Below are 21287 nucleotides of genomic sequence, written 5' to 3'. Positions count from 1 at the left end.
TGGGTCCAGAATATCCAGGTGGCATGACATGTGGGCCGACTAGATAGCTCAGTGGGTTAGGTCTTTGGTTGTGGAGCCAGAGGCTGGGAGTTCAATTCCCCACTCTGACTCCAGGCAGAAGAGCCAGCCAGCCTGGGTGGCCTTGGGCAAGCTGCACAGTCCCAGGAGGGAATGAGAAACCATCTCTAAGTATTCTCTGCATGGAAAACTGTGGAAAGGGTTGCCCTAAGTGAGAATTGACTTGATAGCATATGGTTACCAATTATTATTATGACATAGGGGAAAGGAAGGAATCCACCAGCAGCTCTGACATGTAATTTGGAGCAAAGATTTCACACATTCTCCCATCGCAGGATATGCAGGGGAGTTATATATAAGCAACAGATTCCACGCTCTCATGCAGTTCTCTGCTGTTTGGCTTTCCTCTACCTGCTAGAGGCAAACCTTTGAAAAATTTATAGTGAATGCCTTTACTGCTTCTGTCTTTGTATGCACACTTGCATATCTCTCTGAATTCTGCACGGAAGCACATCATTTCCTCATCTCTTACGATTATACAGCACTTTAATTCATATCGTGAATCTGAAGCGCAACAAGCATTATTATTGTTATTGCCCATTTCATCCGCATTTGAGTAACTCGTGTGATTTCCATTATATCTCATTATTTCAGCTTGCGGGTCTCATTTACATTCTGTTACCCTGATCACCTTACCATTATATTCCACTGCTCGTTCAACTCAGTTAATCACGAGGCACGCCCACAGTAGGAACACAAACCTGCATGGTGCACACGAGATCTTGTTGCGGGCCAGCTTACTTTCTCCCACAGGGAAGTCAACTTGCTACCACTGCCAGTAGGGCTATCGGAGGCTGAGCCCCGAATCCTCCCGGTGTGTTATTCTGGTGCAAGTGCAACGGCGCAAATCACACAGCTGAACTTCTGCTCGTTCAACGAGTTGCCTTCTGTATCCCTCATTGTGCATTGACTCAGATGGCGGGCATACCATCTGGAAGAGAGGCAAGGACATCCAAACTAGCAGCAATTCATTGCTGCCATTTATGACCTCCCACTTATGCCGGTGTATCTAACCAAAAGGATTCTGGCTGAAGATCGAAGGTAGGCAGAAGGCATCGAGCTTCATGATGGCCGTCGCCCTTGAGATGGAAAGTGGGCAGGCTGGGTCTTGGCCAAAGAAAAGCAGAGAATTATGTGGGACCTTTGTACCATTGCCCTAACACTAGCAGAACTAAGCACGAGGATTCTGGCCTCAGTTTCTGGGAGAGCCCTTCTAGCAATGGGAGCACCCTGAGTCTCTTTGCAACATGAAAGCAGAGGCGAGAGCCCAGTTTAAAGGGGCCTAATATAAACATCTCATGAGAAGAGACGACTCCCTGGAAAAGACCCTGATGTTGGGAAAGTGTGGAGGCAAGAGGAGAAGGGAACGGCAGAGGATGAGATGGTTGGACAGGGTCACTGAAGCGGCCAACATGAATTTGACCAAACTCCGGGAGGCAGTGGAAGACAGGAGGGCCTGGCGTGCTCTGGTCCATGGGGTCACAAAGAGTCGGACATGACTTAACGACTAAACAACAACAATAATATAAACATCAATGGTCCTGCCTTAAACTGAGCCCATTTAATCCCCCTATAAGGATTTCTCATGCCTTTGAGTCCCACGCATGTCTGTGAAACAGCAAATGCACCATGGCCCTCTTGAACGTTCAACTAATGTCATTTGGAGAGCTGGTGATTTGGATTTCCCAAACGAGGCAGATTCCGAATCAGACGGGGGTCCAAATTCATCCCAACCCAATTGGAGCACAATCCCCATGGCCAAACTGTTCTCCTAACTCAATTCACAATCCATCATAAAAGGTCCTGTTTGATATCTATACGCTGGCTGGACTGGGGCTCTTCTTTTTCTCCCTGCGTGAAAGTGTAGCATTCCTTTGAACATCTCTACTTTAAGAGGGGAGAAGTGCCTAAAAAGAGAATGAGATGTAAATGGTCTCAAAGCTGCCAAGCCCACAGTGCCATGCCATTAAGTTATCAGTGTACCTCGCCGCACTGGCTGCAGTTAATGGGTCCCCCTGTTGTGGCTTATTACCGGCATCTGCTGCTCGAACGCCGGGACCCGAGTGCACAGTGACCTTTCCAAACAATTCCACTTGGAACGCGGCCTCCTGCGTTTGCTGCCGGCGCACTCGGCGCGGGCATGTGACCTCTCCAGCCAACCAGCCTCCCGTCTCCTCGGAGCATGACTAATTGCAGGTGAATGCCACACACATTTGCCTTGTGACTGTCAAAACACGCCTGCTTGAGATATGCTGCTGAAAATTCCCCGTGGCGGCCGGGTGTTGTTGCTTCTGTTTGAAAAGGCGGTTGAGAGGAGAGAGGAAACGGAGCGGGGCCACTTTATTTTTGGACCTTGTTTTTCCCCCTACCCTCCTGGAGCAGGGACAGCTCATCCCAATGTCTCAGCTGGGTGGGCCCCACGGAAAGGAGCCACCTCTGCCCTAGGCTCCTGGTCATCGGAAGCAACCTCACAGCACGACTTGACCAGGGAAGTGGGCAAGTCTGGGTCCATGTTCTTGGTCCCAAGTCTCAAGTCCCAAGTCCTTGGTACCAAGTCCTGAGTCCCAAGCCTGTCTCCTATTAAAAACAAGCTTCCCCCCCCCAGAAAAAAGGGAAGAGGTGGATGGTTTCAGAGCCACAAGTCAAGTCATGGGGGGGGGGAATAAAATCAAGTCTGAGTCGAATCACTGGTGCAACTTCAATTTGACACCGAGTCCCATGACTTGTGTCTCCATCTCTGGTCTTGATTCTTCTGAATTTTAGAATTTATGGGATGTAAGCTGAGGGAGATGTAGAGAACAGCTGGTCCTCCCACTGGTTTCCATGGGGCATGTGTTCAAAACTTTCTAGGGGAGGAGAGGAGGTAGGTACCTGAGATGGGATTTTTGGATTTTTTTTAAAGACTAGAATTCTCCATTCTTGGAGCTGACAGAGACTCGACAGACCTCTCGGCGTGGCTCACCTGAGAGAAAGGCCTAAATTGAATGGCTTTGAAGCCTAGTTAGGCCTAGCTCCACCTAGCTCCCTTTGCAGAAGGAAGCACTGGGGCAAGAACAGGAAGCTTGGGTGGAGCTAGGCCTAGCTAAGCTCAGAGCCTTCCAGTTTAGGCCTTTTCTCCCAGGCGAGCCACACTGAAGTGTCCGTAAGGTGTCTTTCCGTCAGATAGAACTCCCAGAATGGAGTATTATGGGATTCGTACTCTAAAAACTCCATAGCCCCCATCCCTAGTAGACGCGTTGTTCTGTTTAAGCAAAAACAAACAGAGTCCTGTGGCACCTTAGAGTCGACCATGTTTTACTTTGCAGAAGCTTTCAAGGCATACACACCTCTTGAAGCAAACGATGGCCCATGAAGATTTCTCTCGGATTAAAAACTCCTTTAAATGGCAGAAGACTGTTTGTTGCTTCTTATTTTTTTAAATTCAAAAGGTTATTCCCATCTGCGTTCTGACACACATCCAGAAGTGTATTTCCTACTCCCTCCTTTTCAGTGTGACGTGCGATGGGAGGTGCTATTCTCTAATCATCTTTATGTAGAAGGTCCCCGTTTTCAGTCTCCATTGCGACCAAATCTCCAGAGAAGCATAAATGATTCCACAACTGTTTTAGGTACATAAAAAAAATGCAACATGGGATCTGTTCTCGATCATCCCAGAGTGCAGGACACATCATAATGGGCTCAAGCGAAAGGAAGCCAGATTTTGGATGAATATCAGGGGAAATTGCTTAACTGTTAGAACAGTACGACAAGGGAACCTGTGACCTCGGGAGGTGGTGGTGAGCACTCCAACGCTGGAGGTATTCAAGAGAGAATTGGCCAACCACCGTCAGATCTGCTTTGACTGTGACCCCTACCTTGAGCAGGGGGTTGGACTTGATGGCCTCAAAGGGTCCTTTCAACTCAGTTATTCTCTCGTTCTATGGGAATCTGATAAAAACATGTTTGAGAAGATACATACCGCTCACCCATGATGGGAGTTACAGTATCTAGAAAGCCACACATCCCCACCCCCATTATTCTGGGTCAAAAATAGGCAAAATACAGCCCTCAATGCCATTTATGTGGGCACTACACATTCTCTGGGGCATATTGAGAAAAAGAAGCCTGCAGGAGCACGGCGCAAGGCTCCCAACTTCCCACTACCCAAAACTCAAATCGGTTGTGGGTTTGTAAGCAACATTCAGTTTGGATTTTTAAAAAATTAAATCTTTTTGCTCAGGGGTTGGTCATGGGCCTTCTAGGTCCTGGGATGGAAAATTTAGCCCCCAGCTCCCTCCCAAAGTTGCTCGCCTCTAAATAAAGGTAGCAACGCCAACAGCCAGAGTGCCTCGCATTCCTCACGCTGCCCGGTTGGTTTCACTGTATTGTACCTTCGCAGTCTGTGGATATTTTCAGTCAAAGCCTCCTCGGCTCGTTAAGCCGAGATGAGAAGGGAACAATTCAGTGCTGAGAAAGCAACCTCTGAGCAAGTGACGTTTGACATAATTACTGACGTCTGGCCCTCCACAGAGCAGCGATCTATGCCCGCCTGTTAGGCTGAGCTCCGCGTTTAGGTCAGCTCTTTATCTATTTTCGTCTTCCTTACAGAAACGGAGAAATCCGTTCCTTTACCGGTCAGATGGCACAATACTCTCCCAGGGTTCTTTTCAAAGAGGGACCTGTATGAGGCAAATGAAGTGAATCAGAAATATCTGTATTCCGCCACGGATAATTTTTTTCAACAGTATTAACAGCTAAAAGAATGCCAAAACAAAACAAAAAAAACCAAAAACTGCAGAAAACAACTGAATATATTATTCTTGACCTCACACAATACTTCCCTGCAGGCCTGTCATTAGAAAGTCGTGCTGAGATTCTTCTCCAACGTTACAACTCATGCTGCCAATGAGCAAAGATCAGCTCCTCTGCCCCCCCCTCCAACACACCACCCTGCCGTACTGCAGATGTGGGTGCTGTTCTGCCATGTATCTGGAGGCACAGGGGCTGGGATCCAGTGGCATGTTGCAATTAGAGTAGACCAGTCAAACCAGCGGGGATGTGATGCATCATATCCTAACATCAACGCAATCGATGTGATGGGTCTACTCCTATTGCAACTTACTGTTGGATTTCCCAAGTGATTTTTGGACCAATACGATCGACTTCAGACTGGACTCAGTTGATGATTGGGTTCAAACGGTTGCATAGCCCGATCATGGCCGACACCTTACACAGCTGGACTCTTGACCTCATTCACTGAGCTGGTTGTGTATTTTAGCCCCAAGAGAAAGCTGGAACTGGGTCTGGTATATTTCTATGGACTCTCTGTTTACCCATATCATTAAACTCTTGTTGACCTCATTGGAAGTGCTCAAGAGTCCAGCCAATAATGACAATATACAACGCGGTATTAAATCCTGTTAAAATATGTATCTCCACAGACAGCTACTGTAAACTACCATTGTGCCCGACTTTTGCGCTAATGTAAGCGTGAGAAAAGGCAGGCATTCTGAAAAAAAAGAAGAAGGAAAAACTAGGCAGTGCCTTTTTTTTCTTTCATTGGTTGGCTTGTTTACCCTTCAATTGGGTTGCTTATTCAAGTGTTCAAAACATGAGGTGTACTTTTGGAATTGGTCTGGACTGAAAAGGCGAGTAACAGTGGCCCCAGAACTCAACATGACCCCTTTGCTTCATCTGTGCTTCCAAGGAGCACACTGGGACTCCGTAAGCTGTCCAAACATATAAGCGAGAATGGGATTTTCATATTTCCTCATTCTAAGAGTTTTGCCTGGCTTACAAACATCTAAGTAGGACTCTGCTGTGAGAAAAAGCCTAAATTGGCAGGCACTGAGGCTGAGGTAGGCCTAGCTTCCTCTAAGTTTCCCGTTCCTGCCCCAGTGCTTGCTGGGAGCTTTCTTTCTGAACAGGAAGCTAGGCTGAGCTAAATCTAGCTCAGCCACCATCTTCCAGTTTGGGCGTTTTCTCCCAGGTGAGCCACATTTGGGTGGCTGTAAAGCGTGTGTTTGATGCTTTCGAATTGTGGTGCTGGAGGAGGCTCTTGAGAGTCCCCTGGACTGCAAAGAGAACAAACCTGTCCATTTTGAAGGAAATCAACCCTGAGTGCTCACTAGAAGGACAGATCCTGAAGCTGAGGCTCCAAGACTTTGGCCATCTCATGAGAAGAAAAGACTCTTTGGAAAAGACCTTGATGTTAGGAAAGTGTGAGGGCAAGAGGAGAAGGGGACAACAGAGGATGAGATGGATGGACAGGGTCATTGAAGCGACCAAGATGAATTTGACCCAACTCTGGGAGGCAGTGGAAGACAGGAGGGCCTGGCGTGCTCTGGCCCATGGGGTCACAAAGCGTCGGACACAACTAAACAACAACAACAACAAGGCATGTGTAGGTCAGACAGATTTCTCAGAATCAGGACTTAAGAGGTTGATAGTCCAAGAAATATGGAAATCTCATCCCTAGATGTCACTCCTACTTTTTGCTAAGACAATCACACCTGAGAATGAGTTGAGCAAGGATATATCTCTAGATAAACGGTTGCCTTGTCACATAAGGGAGAACAGAGAGGAAGGACTAGAACCTTTATATTCACCCACGTCAGGTTCAATTTCACCCTCACCTCTTTGCCATCTTGTGGTGAAGAGGAACGAGTGAAACTTCCCAAACCCTTTGCTTGGTACCAGATGTACAGATCAGCCCCTGACTGAGGGGAACACGCCGGCCATTTAAGTGGAAGCAGCTTTCAGAGGCTGAAAATGCATTCCCCACACTCAATTAGAATAATTTCCCCCGAAGAAAGCTGAACAGAACTTCTGCCCCAATTGTATACATGCTAATGATTACAACTACCACCCATAGAATTGCTTTACGGAGCATGTTTTTGGATTGAAAAGCAGCTTATCTGTAAAAATGTACATTGTGTAAAATATAGCCATACAAGGTATTAAGAGAATTTGAGTGGATAAGCTCTTTAGAGCGATTAATTTCCAAGGGTTGGTTTTTTTTTAAAGGCTCTCTTGGTTCTTAGTCATTCTTGCAATAGAAATGTTGATTTCCAGCATTTAAATTACTCTTAGGATACAACGAGTGAGCAGGGGGTAAAAAATATAAATAAATGGCAAAGCATATATACTGCTTAGTGCTTTTTAAATGAGAAGTTATTACATGTTCATCGGAGCAGAACGGAAGAATGAACAAGGTGATTTACTCCCCTATCCTCAATACCAGAATATATTGGCAAAGCCACCAGAAAACAGCAGCATGACTCTGGCAGATTAATATGGGAACTGAACACCATCAACACTCTACACACGCTGTAGCCCATTGTCACACCCCTATGAAATAATTAAGAGAAAAGGCTCACCATCTGTAACAATATAAGAGAGTACGAATCGTGCTGACTGAGACAGAAGGACTCTCTTGCCCAACATTAGGGCAGCCCAGAGGCTAATTAATTGCCATGGGGAAGCCCAACAGAAGGAAAAGCCCATTTCAGGTTCCCCAGCATGTATCTTCTGCTCCAGGAGATGATCTATAGCCATCTTGACTAGGAGCTATGGATGGTCCTGTGTGTGTTCTACGCCAAGCCTGAACTAACTTATTGCAATCCTGGTAAGGCTTTCGGGTGGCCGGAAAGCTCAGTGGTTTAGCCAGAGGCTGGGAGTTCAATTTCCCCACTGTGCATCTCCAGAGAGAAGAGCCAGCCTGTGTAGCCTTGGGCCAGCTTCACCGTCCCAGGGCACGCCCAGAAGAAGGGAATGATAAACCACCATTTCTGAGTATTCTCTACCTGGAAAACCCTGAAAAGGGTCACTGTAAGTCAGGATTGACTTGATGGCACATTATACAGTGGTGCCTCGCTTACCGATCGCTCCGTTGAGTGACGAAATCGCTTTGCAACGCTGTTTTTGCAATCGCAAAAGTAATCGCTTTCCAATGTTTCCTATGGGGGAATTTCACTTTGTGATGATCGCGGGGAAGCGACCATTGCAAAGCCCCCATTTTCGGCCAGCTGATCAGCGGTTCCAAAATGGCCACCGGGTAAACAAAATGGCCACCCGCTGTGTTGCCTCGCTTTAGAGGCACCCAAAATGGCCGCCGCAATGGAGGATCTTCGCATAAGATCAGTTTTCAAGCCCATAGGAACGCATTAAACACGTTTTAATGCGTTCCTATGGGCTTTTTTATTTCCCATAGCGACGAAATCCCTTAGCGACATTTTTCCTGGAACGGATTAATGTCGCTAAGCGAGGGAACCACTGTACTTATTTGCTGGCTGGATAGCTTAGTGCTATAGGTCCTTGGCTGCAGAGCCAGAGGTCGGGAATTGAATTCCTCATGGTGCCTCCCCAGAGAGGAGCCAGCTTGTGTAGCCTTGGGCAAGCTGCAGAGCCCCAGGGCTCCTTCAGAACAGAATGGTGAACTGCTCCTGAGTACTCTCTACCTGGGAAAACCATGTTTAGTAGTAGAAGTAGTAGTAGGGCTTCCATGGTAAGTGACATATTTAGGGATTTTATTAGTTCCACCACTCCCCTTGTCCCCCGTGAGTCTCCATCACCTTGGGAAAGCTGTGTAGTCCCAAACATCCCCTGAAGAAAGGAATGCTAAGCCGCCTCTCAATTCTCTCTATCTAGAAAACCCTGGAAAAGGTGGCCATAAATCATAATCAGTTTGACAGCAGACAATGATGACGATGATTAATGGTTGAAATCTTACTGCTTAATTCACAACTAGAGTAGACCCACTGAATCAGTGGTAATTCAGTGAGTCAACTCCTCCGTAAGGTCCACTGGTCCAATGGGCCTACTCTAGCTGCAATTGATTACACCAAGCAACAGGATTTTAGCCATTGTGTTCCTATACATAATCTTACTGCTGCCAGTCCTGTCCATTGGCTGCCTCGTGTACAGGAGATTTCCCTGGCTTCTCATATAAAAAACGCCCGTTCCTGGCAAAACAGAGCAGCAGCTTGAAAAAGATGTTCGTAGCAATGAAGCAAACAAGAACACTTTGGAGGTTGTTGGCACAAACCCTTCGGAAGCTGCCTACCTGCCATGTGGAACTGTGGATTCTCTCGTTGTGGTTGACCATGTCCTCAGATTTGATGGTGATGTATTTAGAAAAAGAAGAAGAAGAAGAAGGTATAGCCCTATGAAAATGAGGGAGAACTCTGTAAATCTAAATCATGGCACAGATTCAAGATCTTAAAAGATCCAAGATCTGGGTCAGATCGTAAGAGGTCTGGATGACGGCATGAGATCCAAAACACCGAATCAGCATCCAGACTTAGCCAGAGGATGCTCGCAGAGTAGAATTTTATTTCCATTTCCTTTTTTGTTGTTGTTGTTAGAATGTCCATAACCTGGCAAAAGGCATCATCCTTAGAATAGAAAAAAACCTTTGGAGACCCCTATTCCTCTAAAAATAAGAATGTGGGAGGAACCAAAACAGTGAAATACATCCAACGACATCCGTATCTTTATGAGCTTTTATGTATTCAGCTTTTATTCATGTTGAATAAAGGTTGTCTGCTCTTCTTATATAGTCCACTCACTCCCAGTACCATCTGTCTCTCTATATATTCCACAAACCAAGCTTTTCCTAATCTGGAACCCTCTAGACATGTGGGACTACAACCCCCATCATCCCCACCCAAGCAAGTCCATTACAGACCATCATTATGGGAGTTGAAGTGCAACCTTTTTGGAAGGTGCCAAGTTGAGGGTGTCTGCCAGGAATGAATTATAGCCGAGACCTTTAAATAACCAGAGGAGGCTAACCATAAAGCATGCAATTCATCACGATAATAAACTTCCCGAGTGTGTTTATTATTGCCAGTAAAATGAGAAATCATAAGCAGAAGGAAGAGCTTAACTGTTCCCTTGTTTGGCATCGGGACAGATGCTGATGCTTTACAAAGAACCGGCCTTGCGGTAAAACGGAATACAGATCCTCTCGTAAGGAAGTGGCAAAGAAAGGCTAGGAAAGGCAGCGCACAAACCATACCAAGAGAGAGAGAGAGAGCATCAATTCATTTGGCAAAGATCAAACATCAATATCACTGCTCCCTATTCAGCAAGGTGGCCCCCAAAAATCATGATCAAGAGCGAAATTTCACACTTTTCCTCCAAGAAACATTCCAGCTGCTAAGGATAAGCGATGCATCAAAGATGCCAGTCTTCTAGGTCCAGTCGGATTTAAGCAGCCCTGTGGCCAGATGTGATTTTTTTTTCCTGGCACTTAGTGCCCGACCTGGAGAGTTTGTGCTCATAAACCCCTCAGATCTCAAGCTGTTTCACCAGAATCAGTACCTCTAAAACATCCATAAACCAGGTTCTCCCAATTTTTTGGTCTTCCTGACAAAACATCATCCGTCAAAGCGTGTCCTCTTTCTCTCGTGTGAGGCTGCTTTATAACCAAGCCCACTGGGCTTCACAGATTGATTAATCCGTCTGCCTGTAGCAATTTTTCAGAGGCTAATTCATTTAAATTTTTTTCACTCCCACAGCATTGCGTGGAAGGTGGTTGGTTAACCTGAATGGATCATCCTCAGCCCAAATTTATTATCTCCATTATTGTTCTCTGGCGAAGGAGTTCTTTTGCAGTGGTGCCTCGCAAGATGATGTTAATTAGTTCCACGAAAATCGCAGTTAAGCAAAAACATCGTCTTGCGAAATGCGTTTTCCCATTGAAATGCATTGAAAACCTGATAATCCGTTCCAATGGGAACAGATTGTCATCGTAAAGCGAAAATTCCCATAGGAAACATCGTTAAGTGAAACGCGATTCCCAAGCAAAGACAGCCGTCTAACGAAACAGAGACTATTAAAAGACTCGTATAGCGAAGCAAGACCAAGCTGTCAAAAACATCGTAAAGGGAAAACAGGGACCTAAAATTTAACCGTCTTGCGAGGCAAGGTCCAAAATCGCCCATAGGAAACATCATTAAACGAAGTGCAAGATCGCTCCGAAAACCTCATCGTAAAGCGAATTCGTTATGCGAAGCAATTGTCTTGCAAGGCACCACTGTATTTTATATATCATTTTAATTGATTTTCACATGTGTATATTTTAGTTCAGGCATCTGGCTGTGGAGCCAGGGGTTGTGAGTTCAATTCTTCTCTAGGCTTCCCTGGAGAAAGAGGCAGCCTGTGTATCCCTGGGCAAGCTGCACAGTCCCAAGGTTGCCCCTAGAGCAGTGGTCCCCAACCTTTGGCCTCCAGATGTTCTTGGACTTCAACTCCCAGAAATCCTGGCCAGCAGAGGTGGTGGTGAAGGCTTCTGGGAGTTGTAGTCCAAGAACATCTGGAGGCCCAAGGTTGGGGACCACTACCCTTGAGGAAGGGAAGGGTAATGCGCTACTGAGTATTCTCTACCTAGAAAAACCCTGAAAAGGTCCACCATAAGTTAGAATTGACTTAACAGCACAAGGTTGATTACTATATTTTACCTAACAATGGATAGGAGCAGAAACCAGGATTGGTAGTAAATCCCCCAACAAGGAGTATATTGCATCTCAAGGGGGGAAAATTAAGGTTAAGACAGTTTTGTGGAAATCTGCATTTCCTCCTTTTAAAAGGTTTCCCACCCAGGAATACAGTCTTCGTTGTTATGCATTTCTTATCAATCAGGCTGAGCAAAAGAGGCTGATGCTCACCTTCTAGCGGCCAGTCACTTTTAATGGGCTTTTACCATCTGTTGTTGTTTGGTGCGGAAGGACAAAGCCTAACATTCTCCAGATGTTGTGCATTACAACCTCCGTCAGCTCTAGGCATTTGAGTCTAAATTTCTGATATTTGTAATCTACAAAATTTGGGAAGCCTCCATAATAGAGAAGGCTGTTGAATGGCTTTCCAGGAGATTTTATTTGTAAGCCAGAGAGAGAGAGAGAGAGAGAGAGAGAGATTGCGGGGGCGGGGGGGACACATTACACACTAAGTATAAACTCAGGGATGTGGAAAATAGTTCCCACTCTGTAGTGTTCCCGACATCATCCTCCACCTGAATTCTTCACAAAATACTTTCAGCCTGAAGTCAGTAGGGTTTAGAGTTGCCTGGTGTGTGTGTGTGTGTGTGTGTGTGTGTGTGTGTGTGTGTGTGTGTGTGTGTGTGTGTGTGTGTGTGTGTGTGTGTGTGTGTGTGTGTGTGTGTGTGTGTTTAATGTGATTTGAGCTCTGATGAAGGGGAAGGGGAGAACTCCAAGACCTAAGAGGGGGTGAGAGGCAGCCGGAGTGACGTTTGAACTTTACTTTCCCCGTGGCAATGGTATAAGATTCTCCTCAGAGGCAGTGAAATAGCCACCAAGGTAACCTGTGGGGCAGGTAAGGGAAATGGCCACCGCCGCTGGCGCCAGTATCTGCTTCATGAGGCAATGGCCTCAGTCTGCCTAGCGGTAGGGCCGGCCCTGCTGGTAGACCTCCATCCCTCTCTGGCAGAGTCTGCACACAGGTAGCCTTCACCCCAGAGTCTCGCTGCTCTCAGGTTTCGTAAGTCATGCTTCCGGGCTGCCTCCGCAATGATTAAACAAAGTGGTCTTTGATTATTCCCCCCCCACACACACACACACCTCCTGGTGGCTTAATTGGATGAAATCCATTTCCAGGGCTGACAGAGGCCTATCACCAGCTGTAATCATGAGCGATTACTGCATCGATAAAAAAATATAATGAAAAGTGTAGACGTTGGCACAGCTGTTGGAAGTGGCTTTCTCCTCACTTAGAAGGCAAATGAAAATACACACACACACACACACACACACACACACACACACACACACACACACACACACACACATGATAGGCAGCTTTCTTTCATCTGGACGATCTCCCCATGGTTGCGGCAGAGACCCTGGGAAATCCCTCTGTTCTTTCTCAAGCTTGTTCACCACCAGTGTTATTTCATCGGTCCCTCAACCCCTCCTCTGTCCTTAGCGTTGTGTGGTGATGTAAATGTTGGCTTCTTTCTTTCTTGAACCTAAGATCTCATGAGCTTTCTCTCCTTTGGGTGGGTGCGATTATGGTTTTGTTGGTATTTATTTATTTATTTTAAAAATTGGGGTGTTGCATGAGGAGCACATCCTGTCAGAAATGGATTAGACTCTTCCCTCTCATTTCTGGGACAATGTCCTCTTATGACGTGATGGGATGCAAGAAGGAGCCTGGGGGTCAGGATGCAGATGTTGGAATTAATATAATAATAAACATATGCCATCGAGTCCATTCTGACTTATGGCAGCCCACTGAGCATTATTTCTCAATGGAACTGTTGTGTTACTTATCACATTGGAATGGCCAGGTTTCCATGATTGTTACTGCTGCTCTGTATGGAAGAGTGACATCTCATGTATGTGCTACTTTGTCATGTACATTGAGCATTTCTAGGCTGTATGCCATTGCTTTTCCCCCCCATGTTTGTTGACATATTCTTGCTAGGATTTTAGCAGATTCAGTCCCTTTGGCTTGAAATAGTTCCATCAGTACCCCATCTACCCCTGGTGATTTATTTCTTCCTAGTACTTTCCGAGCAGCTTTCAGTTCAGTTTCTAGAACTGTGAGCTCTTTGTCATAGGATTTACCTTCATAGGAGTCTATCATCCTTTTCTCTCTTTTGAGTAGATTTTCAGTATTCTGTTTTATTCATTTATCTATTTACTTACTTATTTGTTAGATTTATTATATTTATATACCTCTCATCTAGCCAAAGTCTACTCTACTTATATACTGCCTATCTAGCCAAAGGCTACCACTTTCTCTTTATTTTCTCCTCCTCATGAGGTTGCCATAAATTGGGGCTGACATGATGGCACATAACAAAAAGAACATCACTAACAATAACTGCATGCTGTCAAGTCAATTCTGACTTATAGTGACCCTTTCCTAGGTATAGATTACTCTGAGGCAGTTTACCTTTCCTTTCTTCTGCAAGTCCTCTGCCCAAGGCTACATAGGCTGGCTTTCTTCCTGGGAGGCACAGTGGGGAATCAAACCCCTAAACTCTAGCTCCACATCTAAGCACTCAACGCACTGAGATATCCAGGCAGCTTTCCTCCCACAAACAACACATCAAGCAAATTAGGACAAATGCTCTCCTACAATTGGCCAAGACTGAAATTCCACCATGAAAAGCCTTCCAAAAACCTCACAAAATGTGAAGTCCCACAGTATTTTCCCAGCCATTTACAACCAGAGACTGATTTAGCACATTAATGTTTAAATTGATGCTTTCCGATTAAATGGGAGGACAAGCCAGCTGATGCCTTTAAAGAACAAAGTTTCAAAATACTGTTTTCTCAAGTCTCGATGCATTCCTCTCAATTTAATGCAGAAGCCATGATTTCAGGATTAGTGCCTTTACTTTAACATCTTATTTCCAAACTCTGCTTAGGAATGATAAGGGAATGGCATAAATATAGAAAACTTTCAGTCACAATGCCCCCCAAACGCCTTAAAATGCCCCTTGAAAGGAACTTTGTTGTTGCTGTTTTTTAAATATATAACTGTTTTCCTGCAGGGGGTGGGGCTTGAGGATATGGAGGGTCAGAGGCCATTCCAGGTCAAAAACCCAACCCTCCCTGGAAGAAATTAAGAAAACCACCACTGCAGACTGAGGTCTCCTCTGTCTCTAATTGGAACATGGTGACCCCATGGGCTCTGTTGACACTTGTTGTTTTGAAATCCAGACCCTCGGAGAAGGATCACTATCTTCCTTCAGTCCTAGACCTTCTCCTGGAAGTCAACCAAATAGACAGAAGTGTATATGTATTTCTGAGCTCTGCTGATTTTTTCCCCCCTGATCACTGTCCCCCCACCCCCTGCCAAGGACTTTACGAGCACTCGTGGAACGCTGAATTTTTCAATGTAAACATCATCTCCTCTCTGTTCCCCTGTCAGGCACCCCTAACTCCAGCAAAAGGGTTGTTATAGTTACTGTCTAATGAATCATCACCGTAATTGCAAATCACTTGTGTGAGCGAATTATCTTTCATGGACCAAGCGGTGCAAGGAAATTTCTCAGAAGGAATCAGCATATTGCCAGCCAGAGTCCGGGGAGGATCAAACACAGCTGTAACACTTCTGCATCTCCAAGCCAATTATGAAATTGGATGGTCCCAGGCACACATAGACTTCTCATGCAGACTAAAAGGGTCAAAGGGATTTTTCTATTCCAGATGCTCCTGCTCTTTCAAAGTCATTCTTTGCAATTCATAACTAAAATGACAGAATATTATCCAGGAGTCCTAAAATTCAGATATCAGCTTCCACGCCATCAATAATAGTCAATTACATCAAGAGTAAAAGAGTTATTATGCCATAACTATCCGTGAACTACAGTCTATTTTAGGCGCTATGTAAAATGAGTTTTTGGGATATATGTGGATACAGAGAAAAGATAGTTGGGGGACTGAGATATTTTTACATCAGTGCAACCTAAGGAATGGCCTCATGTTATGGCTTACGACATGGGATGTCACCTGAGATCCAAAAGTTCCTAGCTGTGGATTTTCTGACACCATGGCTGGAAGATTCAGCATCATTACATCCCCAGGAGCTGACTAAAACCAAACAGAATCTATTTCTTTGCTCTGAAGCTGTTCAAGCACAACTTTCATTCAGCGGTGCTGCACGGCCCAAAATGTCATCATAGTCTGGGGCAAAAGATGGAGAAGGGTGGTCCTCTGGATCAATGGTTGCCAATTTTGCATCTCCAGATGTTCTTGGACTAAAACTCCCAGAAGCCTTCACCACTGGCTGTGCTGGCCAGGATTTCTGGGAGTTGGAGTCCAAGGACATCTCAGGACCCATTTTTAAGACCAGTGGCCTAGAGGTTGCTTCTGTAAGACTCTACATCAGTGGTTCCCAATCTTGGGTCTTCAGACATTCTTGGACTACAGCTCCTGGAAGCCTTCCCCATGAGCTGTGCTGGTCAGGATTTCTGGGAGTTGTAGTCCAAGGACATCTGGGGACTTCCAAGGCTGGGAACCACTTCTTTAGATCCAACTCTGATCACCCCTCATTGTTGGTCATGGTGGGAACATCTCGCATGGAAGAATGAGAATGGCTTGCCTGCTTGGCCTGAAGGTTCACGCCACTGGCTTGGACCTTGCTGGCATTCAGAAGACAGAAGCAGACGGGCAGGCATAGCCCCACCATGCAACCTGGGCTCCTACAGGAGTGTTAGAACAAACTGGCACATATTTCCATTGTTTCTGTTGGGTTGCCAAATGTTGTTATCAAAGCGTTGCACACCGCTTGACACTCTTAGTGGGTAAAACAATCTGTTCTGCATTAAATCATGTTAACCCCTCCGTTCTTTGATGCATCAGTGAACACACTTCCCTCAATACCGTGACAAAAGGTGAGCCTTGGGGAAATGATCCACAGGCATCACTAAGCCCTTGCTGGCAGTACTGGCAGGGCTGGCTCTGCTGTTTGGCAGAGTGGGACAGATGCTCAAGGGTCCTTTTCCCCCTGGAGCTCTCTGTTCCTCCCTCTTTCTTGGAGGATAGTGTTGTATTTGCCATGGGGCCAGTCCTGCAACTAGGGCTGAGAATCCTCTTCCATTGGAAGTGACTAGGTATGAAGGGTTTTTGTTTTGTTTTGTTTTGTTTTTGGAATTTTTCTCTCTATGACCACCAAAGTTCACCTGGTAGCCTTAGCCAAAAGACCTACATTTTCAGAAGAAGTTCAGGATACACACCTGTTCCTTGCTGAGGTTCTCTCGGAAGCAACAGCCAATAAGGATGTGGGTGGCACTTTCTAAGCTCCATGGGAGCTGCAAGGCATTAGGGGATGGTAGTCTCTCTGTTGATTTGGCTTTATAGGGAGTATCTCTTTCTCAAAAAAACAAAAACAAAAACAAACCCTACCAGGAATGAGGATTATAGGATCCCTGCTAGTGGTGACAGATGATACTATGGTTTCTTCTACTCAGAAAGACCAGGGTCTTTGACCCCATGACCCATGACTCCCATATGCCATTGATGTGGAGATTAGTAATAGGAAGAAAATGGAAAATGTATTGTTTATTAAGTAGGGACTCCATTTGAGGATAATACAGAATGGAGGTAGTGGGAAGAATAACTCAATTTGGTAGTAGAATCCCCTAGAGCATTGGTTCCCAACCTCGGGGCCCTTGATGTCCTTGGGCTAACACTCCCAGAAAACCTGGCCAGCACAGCTAGCAGTGAAGGCTTCTGGGAGTTCCCATTGATGCAAGGTCTGCTAACAGCGATTAACTGTTCTATCTCTAAGAAGGAAGAGAAAAGTCCAAAAGCCAGAGCAGAAGCTCAGAGAATGGATGAGAAAGCAGGAATAACAGAAGCAATAAGGAGGCCATCTACTAAAGTTATGTAAAGCGCAAGACCGGAGAATCTATTCGGTCCACCAGTTCCTTCTCCACTTCTCCAGTTCAGAACTCTTGCTACATATATTGACGCTGCATTCCAGGAGCTGTATCCTTCTGGGGGGGGGCAGGATTCAATCCCCAGTGAAAGGAGACAGCGGGAACACTTGTGTTTTCCATGTCTTTCCTTGAAATTCACCCTGGCCTCAGAAATACAAAAGATGAAAGGTGTTTTGCCTTCCTGTCTCTCTCTCTCTCTCTCTCTCTCTCTCTCTCTCTCTCTCTCTCTTCCTACAATTCAGGTGAAAGCATGACCTTTCTTAACCTTACCGTCCAGACGCACTAAGAGGATTACACTGGTTGTGCTGAGCAAATACATATTATTGTGATGGTCGGCCGCGTTGCCGCCTCTAGGGATCAGAGCGCCAGTATCTCAGAAATGAAATCGTTTTCCACTTTTGAGGCTGGCAGCGCAATCCCAGCTAGCCAAAACAGCCACCGGCCAGCTGAACCAAAATGTGGTTCCCTAAAGCTGTGCTGAAGCAGTGCTAAATCCAGACCCATCCCAGCTCGGAGAAGTTAAAAAGAACCAAGACTGTTCTCACCCTGGCTTGATTTTGTGCTGGTTCGGGGGTTTGTGCCCCTAGTCTGGTGGTTCGCAACCTTGAGTCCCCAAATATTCTTTGGATTAAAACTCCCAGCAGTTTTCATCACTACCTTTTGCTGGCCAGGATTTCTGGGAGTTGTAGTCCAAGAATATCTGGGGACCGAAGGTGGGAAATTGGTGCTTTAGTCAGAGGAGGCTAGGATCTGGAGAAACTCTTCTCTTCTCTTCCCTCATCTCTTCTTCCTCTTTTCAAGCTTTTCTGCCAATGGATCTTACCCAACAGAGCAGTTGTGCCATGTGATCTATCTATTAGCAGATCAATGAGATCCACCAGAAGAAAGACTCTTCTGCAGGCAGAAGGGACGGTTGCCTGATCCTAACCCCTCCAGTTTGTGTTACCACCACTGAGTTAGGATTACAGTAGTGGGTTGTCTAGCAGCAGTAAAATCCCCTGAAGGGTTGGTCTACTCCAATACAGAGGCCATAGACCAGGTCTTGTTCTTTCAGAGGCCCAGTCTACCTTCATTATAGACTTGAATAAACTGACACTCCATCTTTCAGAGGCACAGTTTACCTGCATTGGAGAAAATTCTGACTGGCCTCCAGGTCTCCCAGAAATCTATTCTATCTTTTTTTTTTTTTTTTTTTTTTTTAGGTAGACAAGCCCCTTGTTGGACACTATGATTGCCCCAGCATGCACGCTATTATCATCAGCTCAGCGCCATATGGTGCCATGGTATGCAGGGGGCTACATCATGTTATGTTCTACAGAACTACCCTGTGAATGGCGGGAAAGTCACACCATTTTTAACTACTTGTTACATTACTTTTGAAACGCCTCTGGGTTGCACCCTTCTTGCTCCAGAGGTAACTCGTTACAGGTAAGAACCTGACTTGCATTTCATTCATTCCACGTTCTGAGCATCCGTTCCCGATGCTGACATTACCTGCTTCTCCCCGCTTGGCTTCCTGTAATTCAGAAGCAGTTCCACAGCTCCGACGACTTCTTTCCGTATCGCGTACAAGAGGGCGTCCCCCACGTAAACGTTGTGGCTCAGCAACAACTCCATAATCTCCACGTTTTCGTTCTCTATGGCTATCAGAAGGGCGCTGCGCCCAAGAGGGTCCATGCAGTTAATATTGATGTTGTAGTAAATTTCTGCCTCCTCTAAGGAATGCTTCACGCTGGCGTAGTCCCCCTTCTCCACAGCGCTGAGGTAGGCCTTCTCCTCCAACGACAGCTCGGCTTCCGCCCGTACAATTTGCAAGGGGATCCGGTCTCGGTAGGGCGAATAGTTCACTTTCTTGTAGTAGAGCTGAGCCATGTTTCATAGCGACTGGGTGGCCTGTTGGGGAAAGGAAAGAAAAAGAAAAAGCAGATTGGGGGCCGATTCGAAATTCTGCACTTGGGTGAGATCTTGTGCAGGAAATTGACACAGGCACAGAGCAGAGGGAAATACTGCAACTCCCAGAAAATAGAATAGAACCCCTATATCCACTGGAAATTGATACCAAGCCGCCCCCTTGCAGATACTTAAAACTGTTGATAATATTAAAATATTTAAAAATATTAAAAGAAAAAGAGATTTCCCCCATGCATTACCTAAATTGGCCACGAGAGGGTAAAAGAGACCATGCTATGTACTCTTCACTAACAAATATTGTTAGCATGAAGAAGTGAATCAGTGGATATTGATCCCGTCAATAAGGGGGTCGTAATGTACTAGAACTCCCAAAATGAGCCTTTGACCATTATGCATGGGTTGTTTTGACAGCATTTTAGGACTCTCCAGCAGCTGGGGGGCAGATGTTCGGCTGCCATCATCAGATGGCTATTGAAGTGTTCCCATAGTCCAAGTTGCAATATCTAGCCAGCCCCCTTCTGAAGAACAAACAATTCTTCTATTTCTTTTTCCCTGGAAGAACAGAACCTGACTTTCTCCCAGTGTGCTCGGTGTGACCTTGCGAGAGTTTTATTTACATTCTGACACATTTAATTATTTTTAGTGTAACCTTCTCCCTTTTCTCGGGATTATAAATAACACTCGAGGAGAGCTCCAGCATAGGAAATGGTGCACCGGCGCGCCGTGGTCGCTGGGTGCTATCTTCCACCGAAATAAAACACCCCTCTGGAGCAGAAGCTGCAAATTGAATTACAGTTCTTAGCCTCCATGAGATTCTCCCACTGGAATAGAAGGTCTGCAACCAGAAGGGAAGATAGAACTTGTCATCCTGGATGTGGGGAGGGATGCAGGGCAACGAGGGACTTCTGAAAGAGGTTCATCAATGTCAGGGTTATTTTCTCTAAATTCTAGACAATCAGACAACATCAGATGGCTATTCTAGGAACGTATCCCTCCGAGAACAAAGAGAGACCTCCTGCAAGCAGAAAAATGAGTACTGGATGGAGCTGGTTGATGAGAACCTTTTTTTTCCTGGTGTGTGTGTGTGTGTGTGTGTGTGTGTGTGTGTGTGTGTGTGTGTGTGTGTGTGTGTGTGTGTTTTTCTCCTGCAATGCAGTGTTCAGGTGCCAACTCTTGCTATCATTCAGTGGTTTCCCCTTACTGCTCTGTGCCAGCCCACGGCAACCTTATGAACAAGCAACCTCCAAAATGTCCTGGCCTCAAGGGCCCTGCTGAGCTCTTGCAAACTCAAGGTTATGGCTTCCATTATTGACTCAGTCCATCTCACATTAGCTCTTCCTCTTCTCCTGCTGCCTTCCACTTTTCCCAGCAGTTTCTACCATCTCATTAGGCTCGGGGAATACATCACACTCAAGATATGCTAAAACAAAGGCAGAAATAACAGGGACGAGTCTAATCTGGGGACAAAGGAATATGCGAAAATGTTTTGAGTTTCTTAAACGTGTCAACCATGCAGACTGAAATCTTATTAGAGTTTTATTCTGGGGTAAAGTGAAATAATGTCACTCACGGCAGCAAATTGCAGTCAACAAAGAACATGCTGATTGGGCTGGACTCTCCATACTTCTTAAAGTGGTGGGGGTTGGTATCCTCTATAATCTTTCCGCTTCCTTAGGACAATTAGAGATATGAGGCTCTGAGCCACGGATGGGCCACAATGCAAAACAGACAGTGCAAAACAGGAACTGAATACATTTATCTGGGTTGTATTGTGCCATTGTGTGCTGTGTTGAAATTGAAATCCTAATGGAAACTTCCTATGATCTAGAAGCCTAAACTCTGCAACCACCTAGTAGAACAGAGATTAAATGCTTCATCATAGCCGAGGCATGCTGTGAACAGA

The 21287-nt window shown here is 45.7% G+C and overlaps 1 protein-coding gene across 1 annotated transcript in view; it reads right to left on the bottom strand.

Moving 5' to 3' along the window:
• The window catches only part of TRPC5 (transient receptor potential cation channel subfamily C member 5), a 108469-nt gene that overhangs the window by 49325 nt on the left and 37857 nt on the right, over positions 1-21287 (bottom strand). Inside the window, exon 2 of the mRNA XM_020784301.3 lies at positions 18968-19366. Coding sequence (XP_020639960.3) covers positions 18968-19345 — 378 coding nt within the window. The 5' untranslated portion in view covers positions 19346-19366. The remainder of the gene's footprint in view (positions 1-18967; positions 19367-21287) is intronic.

The sequence above is a fragment of the Pogona vitticeps genome, chromosome 11, assembly GCF_051106095.1.
Source record: "Pogona vitticeps strain Pit_001003342236 chromosome 11, PviZW2.1, whole genome shotgun sequence".
In the NCBI taxonomy this organism is placed as follows: Eukaryota; Metazoa; Chordata; class Lepidosauria; order Squamata; family Agamidae; genus Pogona; species Pogona vitticeps.
The sequence above is the reverse complement of the archived record's forward strand: the minus strand, read 5'-3'. Positions and strand labels throughout refer to the sequence as shown.